Here is a 13,190-nt window from a genome sequence, read left to right as displayed (position 1 = left end):
TCACTCTTTCATTCTTACATCCCCTGTACCTTGTGCAGTGCCTGTGGCACAGAGCTTCCGCTAAGTGAATATTTACTAGAAGGACCTTAAGAAAAGCACGGTCTTTTGCTACTTTTGTAACCCCTTGAATTCTGATGAACCTCACTAAATTGTTAAGATCAAATAGGACAATGAACTGCATGAAGATTGACACTGTCAATAGCCAGGTGTTCAAAACTGAGGCCTCAGATGGTCTTAAGGAAATTCCATGTACTAGGATCTACTTTCTTTGAAACTGAAACTGCTTCAGGAGAGGTTGTCTCTGGACTCCAGACCTATGACCCCTTTCAGTGTCATGGAGGCTTTTTCTGGAAGGAACTATTCTAGGCCCTCAGAAGGGACCTTGTGGAATGCAATTGATCCAAAAGTCCCAGGAGAAGGTAGGCTGCCCTGGAAACATTTCCATTATTCAAACTCACCCTCAGATTTTCTTCACCAAGAAGGTTTCTAAGATCACCTAGAAGCACCAACGTTTCAGTCATGCTTTGAAGTGTAAAGGCCAGGGAGTCTTTCTGGAAAGGACAAGCAGTAGAACTCCATCCTGGGTCTTCAGGATATTGGTTGAGAAAAATAGGGTAGAGACATCAATAGCAGGGTGCCTTCCCTTATCCTCTTCTTCTGTCCTGTTTCCATGTCCCCTGCCCTTCTAGTCACTCACTGGGGCTTAGTGTCTGGCTTCTATCACCAGAACTGGGGGTCAACGGTCTAAGATGATAAGGTATAAATTTAAGCAAAGGGGAGAAAGGAAGAAAGAAAGGAGAGAAAGGAAGACTGGAGAGAAGTGGAGAAAAAAATGAAAACGTCTTGGGAAGGAGGAAGGAAGAGGAGAGCGACAAGGGGAGGCGGAACAATGAAGGTCTCAGGCCGTCGCAGGCGCACGGTTCCGGCGGCACGTCCATCCAGCCCGCCTCCCGTCAGCAGCTGCACGCTGCGCCCCGTGTGGGCGCTGAGTCACGGTCCCAGAACAGGGAGCCGCCGTGCAGGTCTAGGGGGGGCCGGCCCTGGTTGGCATCTGCAAACTGTTTTTTTCTTTCCTCTTTCATTAAGGCTGTGTGCTGACTCCCACGTAGGAGGACTTATTAAACCGCACGTACTGCCTGAAGGCTCTCTGGCGCGTCGGAGGCGGCCGGCTGGGGGCGCTGCAGTATCGCTTATGAGCCAGCACACTCTCTGGGGCACTGGGCCGGGAGAGGACTGGGGTCACTGGCCCGGCTGCGGATTTCCCGGAGGAGCTCGCACTTTTTGCTGGAGTCGCTTCTAACTTTAGCCCCGCTGCAGCAGGGGGACACTCCTCAGCTGGAAGACCTCGGAGACCACCCCAACTCTCCGAGGTGCACTTATTGCGCAGGGTTCCGTGAGCAACTCCATAAAATCTGGGACTCTGTTGCGTAATCGGGAGAGTCCAGGCTCGCCTCCCCACTAAGGGTTCACCCTACCCCAACCGGCCCGGCCGCCACACGAGGCTGTGACCTGGAGCATCTCCTCGAAGCCCGAACCCGCACGCAAGACACGCTCTCCGCACGTCCCACCAGAGAGCGTTACTCCGATAGCTCAGCCAGCGCGGAGAGCAGCTAGCACGCGCCAGCGCAGCCGTCCTACCTTCCCACGCCAGGCGGCTGGACCCCAAGGCTCCCAGACCCCAGGGCTCCCGAGCGGACCAAGACTGGGGACACCCTCCCTCCCAAGACTCGTGACCCGAGAATGAATCAGCGTTGAGACAGTTTATTGCTTTGCTACTTCGCATATCACCCATTTTATGTAAATAGATTATACAGACATGGTGTTTTCTTCTTCCACAAGAGGCAACCAGTCTCTCTTTCACGCACACACGCTCACATTCCACGCAGCACACAACGTTACACCTCTCTGAGACATTCACGTATTAAAATAGAGGGGAGGGGAACAATATAATTGCTTTAAAATGCCCTTAATACAATATATAACGTACAAAAATATCTCTATATTTGAAGTTACAAAAAAAAATCTTGACACAACAAACTTAAATATTGATAATTACCTCTGTATATACAACACACATTGCACTTTTCCTCTCTAGGTTTTGGAAAGTTCAAGTAATAGTGAGGCTTGCGCCCCGGTGGGGTGACACCCCGTCAAAAATCAGTTTGTGGGCGGGCACGGCAGTGGCTCAGACCCTTGCCCCTGGGGGTCTCAGCATTTATTTCGCAGTTTCTCCTCTCCGTGAGCCAGGCAGAGGACACTCCCTTGGATTCCTCTGCACCCCCCTCCCCACCCGGGGCACCCGGGCCGAATTAGGGTGAAGAGAACACTGCCTCCGAGGTGGACGGGGTCCTGCAAAGCCAGGGCTCGCCGCCGGACGGTACTTCCCGGACTCTCGGTCTCTCAGGGCTGTCTCAGCCCGGGTCCCATAGGCTGAGAGGCTCGGCTAGGGGAAGTCCTCCGTCCCGGGAGGCGCCGGTGGGATGCATGTGCGACTGTTCGCTGCTGCCACAGGCGCCTAAATCCTAAGGAGGGTGGCGAACACTTGATGAGCCCGGGAGGCCGGGGCCCCGCGCGCCCGTGGCTCCTGGGAAGACAGAGTCCGTCCCAGGCCGGCCTCGGGGAGGGAGCGTCGGCGCCGGCGGCCGTAGCCCTGGGGGCTGATCTTGCTTCTGGGGGCGACGCCGTCCTTGTCCTTGTCCGTGAACTGGTAGATCTGGTGCGCCAGTTTCTGCACCGTGCACGTCCCGAAGCGACAGCCAAAGCTCCGCAGGCTCTGGAAGTTGTTCATACTCTGGCGGTAGCGCTTGACTCGGATGCGGGCGGCGTCCGGACTGCTGGTGAAGGGAAGGAAGGCCACATGAGACCCCCATCAAGCAGGTCTTTGGCCCCAGCCAGCGGGAACGGAGCCATTCTAAGACCAGAGGGAGCTGCTAACTGCTACCTCCATCTGAACTGCCATACAGCCCCGATGATCCCCAGGGCCAGGGCAACGGAGGAGAGCTCCCCTTGCCCACCCCGCGACGGCGCCCCGCATAGTTACCTTGCCTGGGGGCTGCGAGAGGCGCCCTTCACATCCTGCGGCCGGACGAGAGTCTGGGCAGGCCCTGCCTTCACATCGGCGAGCCCGGTGGGGTAGCTGCTGGACTCGCGAAGTTCTCTTTTTCCACGACTTAGAGCCCACTTATTCCATCTAAACAACACAAATAGACTCGATTCGCAATCGTCCAGGCGAGGTCTTGGCCCATCCCTGCTCCTGTTCACTTTTAACCCCTCGGGGACCAATGGTTAGTTTCCCTTGTCTTGCAGGTACCAGAACTGGGGCAGGCGCTGCCTGCGACTCACTTCTTTCGGAACTCTGCCGCCACGTCGAGCCGTGCGGTGTCCGCGCCTAGGAAGGCGAGCGAGCCCAGATACATGAGGGCGACGGGAACCAGCTTCATCCCAGCGTCGATGCGTAGACCCTGGGGAAGGAGAAAGAGGAGCCGAGCGTGAGCACCCGGGTCTGCCGCACCGCCGGGCGGGGCACGGAGGCGGGCGGGGGGCCCCGGAGTGGGCAAGCTCAACCCGCGCTCTGCCGGACTCAGACGCTTATCTCCCCGGGGCGCAGAGAGGCGCCAGCGGCATTTGCACCCGTTAGGGGGGTGACAGGCCCCGCAGGGGAGGCCACTGACCCGCGCCAGGCTCCCAGAGGTTCCCCGCTCCATTTCTCGGATTGGCTGACGGAGCAGAGGGGACTGGGTCTCTGGAGTTCCAGCTGTGTCCACGAGCTGGGCCCGGGATGTGGGACGCACCCGGCAGAGGACCCTCCAAAGTGGATTGTACCCCTCACCCAGCGCTCCTAGTCTCCGGCCTGGGCAAGCCTCCCCACCTTTAACCCGCTCGGCCCGCGGTGCTTACCTGCTTGAGGGGGTGATCTGCCGAGATCTTTGGAGGATTAAGTCTGAGACGTCGCTCTGGCAGTGGCAAAACCCAGACGTCCAAGCTGCGGTGAGAAACCAGAGATGGCAAGGTTCGACCCGTTCCGCCTAATGTCACCAAGAAAACACTGAGTGGCCGGCTCTCGTTCCTCCGCTTTATAAGAGCGCAGGGGGCGGGGCCTAGGCTGCCCTCGCGCCCTCCCTTTCCTCCCTTGGGCGCGCGCTCTGCAATCGGGAGCGCGCATTGCTTGCCTGCGGGTGTGGGGTTTGGAGGTGAGGTGGGGGGATCCCTCATGCCTAGAGGGCTCAGAGATGAGCTCCAGGAGATTGGTGCAGGAACTGCCTCAGCCCTGACTCACTGGGCACAGAGTTCAGACCTTAAGCCGGGACGAAGCAGAGCCGATACAACCTCTTGGGGGTCCTTACCTAGGACTTATGCAGCCCAGAGTGTAACGTCTTCTGGCACACAACTGCAAGAGCCAGCGCGGGGTATCACGCGGATGACCCGAACTCCAGACCTCTGGAGCTGTGGCCTCGAGTGGACCGCGCCCCGTGCCGGCTCGGCGCCTGACCTGGCCGCGACCCCAGACTTCAGCGGAGCCTCAGGGGCAGAGCACAGAGCACAGCGGAGAGAAGGGGGGCTAGCCGAGACTCCGGGGTTCTGAGGATGGGCTAGTAAGATTTCGCAATAGGGGCAAGGCTCGGAAAGGCTGATGTGAGAATTGGGATTTAGAAGGGGGGACTTACCTGAAGTTTCAGAATTTGCATGCCTATTTGGAAATAAAGGAATAACCAAAATTAGGAGGAAGAATACAGTTTCATTTTTTCCCCTTTTAATCCAATTATGCCTTATAAGGTTACAACCTGAGAGTTTGCCTGGCTGCCCTCGGAGCCTTCATTCGCCCCTTGTAAACGTGAGGATACTGCCAGGGAGCACACTAATGCTTCACGTATGTTAATCCCTTTACAAAGCATGGCCACATCCTGATCTCCTTTGATCTTCGCACCTACCCGTGAGTTAGACAAGGAAGGTAACATCAACTTTCTACCTGGTGAAATGAGAAAACTAAAGTTCAGAGGGGTAAGCATTTGCCCAAAGTCACACCAAAGGTGGTAAACAGTAGTGTCCTAGCTCGGCCCCGCAAGCATGCACGGCCGACTGGACTGGGGCGCCGCGTGGATTTTTCTAGGCTAGTACCATCATCTTGTCAAGGGAGAGAGGAGAGTCCTAGCCCCCGCCCAAGGATTTATGCCTTTTCATGATGAATCACCCCCAAGCACGTTTGTCACCGTTTATGCTCTTCCATCACTGCTTCTTGACTTCACTTTCTTACCTAACTTCGGGAGGCCAAACTAGGGAGGGAACTTAGCCCCGCGGGGCTCCCTACTTCTTGCAGGAGGGCCTCTGGTATCCTATCACCCACTTCCCTGGATGCAGGTCCTGAAGCTGAGGGCCTAGACTGAGAGGCGGAGGGCGCACGGGACCACTGGAACTCTGTGGTGCAGCTTCTACTCTCACCCTACGGCAATTCTCTTTGTGAACCTGGGCAGGTTACACACCCCACCCTCTGGTTTCCCCATTTATAACTTGCCCCCAGCGGATCTCTAAGCTTCCTACCTGCTCTGCCACACTGGTTCTGAGACCCAGTGCACAGGACCTTGCCTGCCCTGGGCCGCGCACTGCTGGCTCAGCCGCCTTTTCACTCCCAGGACTGACCGGTGGACATTGCACCTGGGAAGGAATGGCCGCGCCGAAGTTATTTATTCTGAGGACTCTTCTCCGAGGGAGTCACCTGAGCGGACCTGAGTTCCAGCTGAGGGTGGGGGACAGATTCCTGGCTCGGGCTCGGGGTTGGGCTGGGAACGCCGAGGGTCGGAGGAGTGCAGCGCAGCGCACTGGCTGGGTTCGGGCCGCCTGTCTGGCTTCAGGGCAGTTGCCGCAGTAGACCGGATCTGGCGGCTAGTCTGCCCGCACCGCAGACAGCAGGTATTACTGAGTGCCTGCTCTGTTTCCAGGAGCCTCCCAGGAGCCTAACTATTCTGTTTTGCTCGCTCGTCTCCCATTTCTCAATGCTTCCTTTCAGTTCGTCCCCTACGAGTCACGCTCTTCGCAGCGACCCTGTCCAGGACCGGCTGTCTGTCAGTCTCGTCTGAGGATGCGACCTACTCGTCGCCAGCTTCCAGCTGGGTCCGCGCCAAGACAGGTTTTTACTTTCATTTCCCCGGCTCGCGCCTCTGGCTGCCGGGGAGGTCAAGGACAGCTGGGCGCCGGCCCACAGCCAGGGAAGGTCCCGTGGTCTGGACTCGTTCCTTCCAGTTCCCACCAGCCCTGGGGGGTTTGGTCCGCAGAGGACTCTTCAGCTGTACCTCGTGGCCTCCCGGCTGTGGCCTTTAGGAGAGCCCTGGTTCCAGGAGAAAGGGAGGGTGGAGGGGATGGGGGAAGGGACCGGGGACGGAGCTCTTGGTGCAGACTTCGCTTTGAGCTGCTGGAGGCTTCCAAAAGCAAACCCAACCCAGAAGTGGAGACTCCGCCGGGCTCCAGTGCCTACGCCAGCAGCATAGCGGCGGTGCCGGGAATTCCCACCTGAGAGCCTTGGCACAATGATATCAGCCCAGGTGTGCCTTATAGCTCTGGCACGTAGAGGTCTGACGCTTGAAAACTCCGTCAATTCTTTAAGCCCTGTGTTGGCAGCTCAGGGTTTTGCTAGAGCACCCGTATCTTTGAAAGCGTGTGTGTGTGTGTGTGTGTGTGTGTGTGTGTGTGTGTGTGTGTGTGTTTGCTTGGGTCGGCGACAAGGGCCGGAAGGTTCCCCAAAGTGTCGTGGAGTATAAGTCGAAAAAAAGATATAAAGTTTTCCAAATGTTGGCATCTATTTTTTCCCTTGGAACCTGGGGTTCGTTTACTTTGACAAAGGGGGAAACATCACTAGAATGCATTCACGGTTAAACGTCAGACATAGAAGGAAACAACTTAAGGACTCCTGGCGATTTGTAAACGTGGAGTTTCATCCATTCGAGTTGCAGCGATTGTAGATTCACACAGAGTACAAGGAAGGAAGGAAGGAAGTGAAGGAAGAAACATCTTTAAAATCTCACTGGCAAGACAAGTGAAAGAAGCAGAAGAAAAGAAATTTTGGTTGATGAAGATCCACTTCTTTTGTGCCCAAGAATTTTCAAAAAATAACCCCCCAAAGCGCTGTAATAATTGTGTGTATTCTGACATCATATATACAGACATACAAATACGCTGAAGCCTTGTTGTATAATGGTGTCTCAACTTCTTCACATTCCAACTGAATTATTTTTAGGCCCTAAATCCAAGCCTTATTCTTAGTAATGTAAGGAGTTTTGAAAAAGTTTTGGTGGTGGTTTCTCAGTTAACACTGTGGACACAATCCCTAAAGCCAGTGTGACCACACTCAGGTCATGAAGAAAAGAAATGAGAAACAATAAATAATATTAAAAAGAATAACTAAACTTGAATAGCTAAGTGCATTGCATAATTATCTCTGATGCCTCTTTTTTCAAACAGGAAATTTTACAATGCATTTATTGTTCATATAGCTCAAAATGCCTCGGCTAAGCTGAGGGCTTGTTTACCAAGTCCATTTGAAAACAAGTTTCAAGAAGCATCCGGGAGTCATAACACCAAGTGGCTTAGAGAAAGGAGCCAATCAGCTACTCAGATTTAGTCACAGGAAAAAGTAAAGCAGGATACAAAGCTCAGGGCACTTTTTTTTTTTTTTTTTTTCTGGAATCTCTGACTTCTCTAAACTAATAAGATATAGATCCTTTCCAGAAAAATGCACATGTACATAAACCAATTTAAGTATAAAATAAGCATACGATTTCAGGAGATTGACCAAGTAAAGAATGCTGGCACAGAGTAAAAATCACTGTTTCTATAGCATTAATTTCTGTCTTGGAGTGGTAGAGGCAGGGAGGGCAGTTAACCTTTCTCCTTCTAGGGCATAGAATTTTCCAGAGCATCAGCACAAAGAAAAGTCAAGCTTTTGCTGCCTCACTTCTGTGCTCTTGCACAAAACATATGGACAGAAATAATCAATCCTTGAATGTGATAAAGAAGACAAACCTCCCTGAAGCTTAGGGACTATAAGTTGCTATAGGACAGATGAAAGAGAACACAGAGAAGATGGTTAACATATAGAAGCTTCTTATACTAACAGCTATAACAGAATGAGGTGAAATGACTTCAAGAGAAATTTACTACTGATGGCACAATGAATGGCATTAATAAATGGAATATAAAAGAGATGATTCGGGGCTTCCCTGGTGGCGCAGTGGTTGAGTCTGCCTGCGGATGCAAGGGACACGGGTTCATGCTCTGGGCCGGGAGGATCTTACATGCCGCGGAGCGGGTGGGCCCGTGAGCCATGGCCGCTGAGCCTGCGCGTCTGGAGCCTGTGCTCCGCAACGGGAGAGGCCACAACAGTGAGAGGCCCGCGTACCGGAAAAAAAAAAAAAAAGAGATGATTCGATCATTTAGGATTATCCCTAGCCAATGAGAATGGTGTTAACGAGAGCAACCATCATGCTACCTGCCTCCAGGTGGGGATACTGTATTATCAGATTAGAACTGTAGGAATGAGGCAATTCTAATGTATGGGCCTACATGAGTTGAATGTTCATTCATTCCTTCAACAAACATTTACCAAGCATGTATTATATGCCTAATTCTGTGTTAAATGCTGAGCATACAATAATCAACAATGTAAGCATCATTCTTGCCCTCAGTGAGCTTACAGCATGGTAGGGTAGCCAAATATAAACAAATCCTCATAGGAATAAATACATGATTACCAACTGTGGTAAGTGTTCTGAAGGAAAAGCAAGATTAGGGGGACCTAATGTTCCAAATATAAGGAAGAGCACAGACAAATGCTTAGAGATGAGAAAGAGCTTGGAACACTAGGGAAGAAAAAAGGAGGCCAGTGTGGTTGAAATGTATTGAGTGAGGGAGAAGAGAAGCATGAAACGAGATTAAGGAGGTCATCAAGGTTAGAGAAAATAGGACCCTTTGAGATATGATGAAGATTTTGCACTTTATTCATAGCGATTTGGGAAGCTTGACAGGTTTGAAGACTGGAGAGACATGATCTGATACACATTTATTTAAAAGATCATTGTGGCCATTGAATGTGATGACTGGATTAGGGAGGAGCAAGAAGGGGAGCAGTGCAGTGGTGGTGCCCTGGAGCAGCGGTCCCCAACCCCCGGGCCACGGACCAGTACCTGTCCGTGGCCTGTTAGGAACCGGGCCACACAGCAGGAGGTGAGCAGCACGCAAGCGACAGAACCTTCATCTGTATTTACAGCCACTCCCCATCTCTTGCTTTACTGCCTGAGCTCCACCTCCTGTCAGCATTATCTTGAGTTGTATAATTATTTCATTATATATTACAGTATAATAATAATACTAGAAATAAAGTGCACAATACATGTAATGCGCTTGACTCATCCCAAAACCATCCCCCCACCCTTGTCCGTGGAAAAATTCTCTTCCACAAAGCCGGTCCTTGGTGCCAAAAGCGTTGGGGACCGCTGCCCTGGAGAGATTGGAGAGGGCCTAGTCCCACCATAATCTCAATTAATCCACCACACACACACACACACACACACACACACACACACACACACACACTCCACTCTAAACTTCACCAACAGAGCTGGCTTCATGGACGTGCGCCCTGTTCGGTCACACAGGACCCCAACCTTTGTTTAATGCTCTTCTTGTTGCTGTTTTGAAATTCTTAATAATTTTTGAACAGAGAGGATCCTTTATTTTCATTTCGCTTTGGCCTCTGCACATAACATAGCCAGTCCCACTCACCAGATAGACATGCAATCTAAGTAAAAACAGTCTGCAACCTCTCACAGCACCTATCTATACTGCTAATGTCAGGGATAGTTTACGTGAGTGTCAGGATTCAATTATTCATATAATCACACATGTGAAAGCATCTGTAGGACAATTTCTATTAGCCATCTCTGAAGCCTCCTTCCTGCACCCTAAACAGACATCCAAGGTAGAAACAGTGTGTTTCCTATACAGATTTACTTTGAAGACAGGGTTCATAATCCACTTACTGTCCTGAAGTTTTACCTACAGGGAAAGTCTGGGATCACCATTGAAGCAGGGAAACCAGTTAGGAAGCTCTTGCAATAGTCAAGGTGGAAGGTGATAGTGGCTCAGACTAGTGGGGTGGCAGTGAGGGGGGGAGAGAAGCTTACATATTTGGGAAGTAGGATCAATAGGACTGAGTGAGGAATGTGGGGCTGAGAGAGAGGCAGGTGTCAAGGGTAGCAATCATTCAGTTTCTTACTTGGGCAACCGAGTGGATGGAGATGTGGCAATGGATCAGGGAATTTTCTACCACAACTGCTTAGTCTCCTTTGTTACTTGTTGGTAGAGATCGTTTGAAGAGGCCCCAGCCCTGCCTGCAGATGTTTGGTCAAGTCGAACTCTCATATTGCCTCTTTGAACTGTAGTGGCTAACCACAGGAAGCACTTGAAATGACTGTACAGATCAACCACTTACTCCACGACAGCCAAATGTAGGAGCAGCAGGTTGATAATTCTTGCTGACTAATAATCAGCTCCTTTTTGACTTCTAAAGCATAAAGGAAAGGCATCTGCTATGTACACACCATCATGGTGTTGCATAGTCTTCCTCCCTCCCTGCCACCCTTCAGTAAAACAAATCTGAGTTTGCTTTACCCCTCACTCTTTGGTGAGAGGTGATGGTGGTTATCTCAGGGGATGGTCTGGCCTTCAGCCAACCTCAGTAATCAGGCTGCCTTGTCGGGGCTTATCAGTTTCAGCAGACTGGCAGCTGTTGGCTGAGAAGCAAAGCACAGTTCCAGTGTGTGCTAAATATGTTCACATGTGTATTCAAATACATGATGCCTTTATATACATATACCTGGGGTATGTCAAAATCCCTATGCTACAAAACACCCATTTGCAAATGGTCTGGCAGCCTACCTATGACCTAACAGGTGAAACATGTCTAAACGCAAACAGCACTTGACTCGAGGCTTGAAAACAGCTAATCTTTGATTTAAAAAAAAAAGAAATTAAACCAACACTTGTGAATGAAATAAAAGCACATTTTAAAAGTAAAATGTGGGGGCTTCCTTGGTGGCACAGTGGTTGAGAGGCTGCCTGCCGATGCAGGGGAAACGGGTTCGTGACCCGGTCTGGGAAGATCCCACATGCCGCGGAGCGGCTGGGCCCGTGAGCCATGGCCGCTGAGCCTGCGCGTCCGGAGCCTGTGCTCTGCAACGGGAGAGGCCACAACAGTGAGAGGCCCGCGTACCATAAAAAAAAAAAAAAAAAAAAAAAAAAAAAAAAAAAAAGTAAAATGTGACATCCTACGTCATGTCATATATAAAAATCAACTCAAAATGGGTCAATGGCCTAAAACAAGAGTAAACTATGAAACTCTTAGAGGAAAACATAGGAGTAAATCTTCCCTTCCAAGAAGTGATCTTGGATTTGGCAATGGATTGCAATGGAAGCCAGGCAATATGACACCAAAGCACAGGAAACAAAAGAAAAAATAGATAAATTTGACTTCATATGGTATAATACATACAATGGAATATTATTCAGCAATGAAAATGAATGAAGTACTGATACATGCTACAACATGGATGAACCTCGAAAACATTATACTAAATGAAAGAACCCAGACACAAAAGGTCACATATTGTATGATTGTATTTATATCAAATATCCATACTAGGTAAATCCATAGAGACAGAAAGCAAATTTGTAGTTGTCAGAGGCTGGGGGAGGGGAAAATGGGAGTGACTGCTTTACGGGTGTGGGCTTTTCTTTTGGGTGATGAAAATATTTCGGAACAAGATAGATGGGGTAGTTGCACAACATTGTGAATGTACTAAATACCACTGAATTGTACACTTTAAAATGGTTCATTTTATGATGTGTACATTTCACCTTAAAAAAAGTGAAATGGGGAAGGAACATGATAGCTGCCTTAAAAATCAGAAAGGCTATCATACAAAGATAGATTTTATTTTTTCTGGGTATTTCCATGGAGCAAAACTGGGGGAAGTTACAGGAAAACTCTGACAACAAGGAAGAACTCTCTAACAATAGGGTTGTTAAACAGTGGAATGGGCTAGCTCCCAAGGAAGTTAAATTAGGCTTTTACTAAAAGTGATCAAGTTGGATGATGAGCTTTCAGGGAATTTATAGAGAGGATTCTTACTTGAGGTGTAACTGAAGCATTTTAGGTTTAATTGTTTTCAAGATCAATCTGTTATCTTCCCTCCACCTCTGCAACTAGGCTGATTCAGTTTGACCCTGTGCAATTTGCAAATGAACTCCTTGAGTTACAGTATTCCTTCCTGGGAGTTTCAGTTCTAGAGCAGCCCAACCCTCTCAATCTCTGGGTGAAAAAAGCACCACACAGAAAGAGGAAATGATCAATGAGAGTAAACTTCCAGTAGCTGAGACACCAAATCTCTGAACTCACAGTTCAGAGTCCGAGCAGCTTCCTGCTGGTAGTTGGGGGAAATTGTATGCATTCACTCATTAAACATACTCGTTAAGCGCTTAAGACACTTTGCTAAGGGCTCTTATATGTAAATGAAGGGTTAAATCATCAATTAATAATGAGTAGTGACAAGCAACCAGGAAGATAATCATATTTGCAAATCATGGAGATTCCCACAACTTCAGTCTACCACTTGTAACATATCCTGCTACTAAAACTTCAGGAGATACTAACAGAGGACAAAGCAAGCTCATCTGGATGGATGCCTCACTTGCCAAATTCGGAACGATCAATAAGAGCTGCAGTAAAAAGAAAGCGATCTAGATAATTCCTAGATTGGATGATGAAATCCACTAATTCATTTTAATTGCATTGTTTGAACAGGGAAGTCGGAAGTTCCTGCTCCTGCTGCAAGAGCCCTGGGATCGCTGCAAGGGGCGAAACCCTAGGCGAGAAGGGCTCCCTTGGGAGAGACAAGCCTACTCCCTCGGATTCTGTTGTTCCGGGCAGTTCAGGAGGATCCCGGGGATGCCGCGTTCTTCGGAGGAATCCAGCCTCCCCAGGCGCTCTGGGGGAAGCCCAGGCCAACCGCCCCCAGCCCACCCAGCACTAAAGCACTAGGCGCCTCTGAGGATTGAGCAAAACCCTCTTCCTCCTCCGCCTACTCGGTGGCATGTTCCTAAAATTCCCATCTGCACAACATAAACAGGAAACGTGCAGCAAAAGC

General features: G+C 50.1%; 1 protein-coding gene across 3 annotated transcripts; it reads right to left on the bottom strand.

Annotated features, from left to right (window-relative positions):
• Positions 1 to 1,741: 1,741 nt before the first annotated feature.
• Positions 1,742 to 4,074, bottom strand: ADM (adrenomedullin). Of its 3 annotated transcripts, none has more exons than XM_032638704.1 (4): positions 3,898 to 4,074; positions 3,343 to 3,461; positions 3,041 to 3,190; positions 1,742 to 2,831 (listed from the first exon to the last, which is right to left on the bottom strand). In XM_032638704.1, exons 2-4 carry the CDS (start codon positions 3,438 to 3,440, stop codon positions 2,516 to 2,518), a joined length of 564 nt encoding a protein of 187 aa, XP_032494595.1. In that variant the 5' UTR covers positions 3,441 to 3,461; positions 3,898 to 4,074; the 3' UTR covers positions 1,742 to 2,515. The 3 variants fall into 3 exon arrangements, with proteins under 3 accessions (XP_032494595.1, XP_032494594.1, XP_032494596.1); XM_032638703.1 differs by having other exon boundaries at positions 1,742 to 2,834; positions 3,898 to 4,067; XM_032638705.1 differs by having other exon boundaries at positions 1,742 to 2,834; positions 3,343 to 3,903.
• Positions 4,075 to 13,190: the final 9,116 nt, after the last annotated feature.

This window comes from Phocoena sinus, chromosome 8 (assembly GCF_008692025.1).
Source record: "Phocoena sinus isolate mPhoSin1 chromosome 8, mPhoSin1.pri, whole genome shotgun sequence".
Classification (NCBI taxonomy): domain Eukaryota; kingdom Metazoa; phylum Chordata; class Mammalia; order Artiodactyla; family Phocoenidae; genus Phocoena; species Phocoena sinus.
Note: the sequence above shows the minus strand (reverse complement) of the source record. Positions and strands in the feature narration are given on the sequence as shown.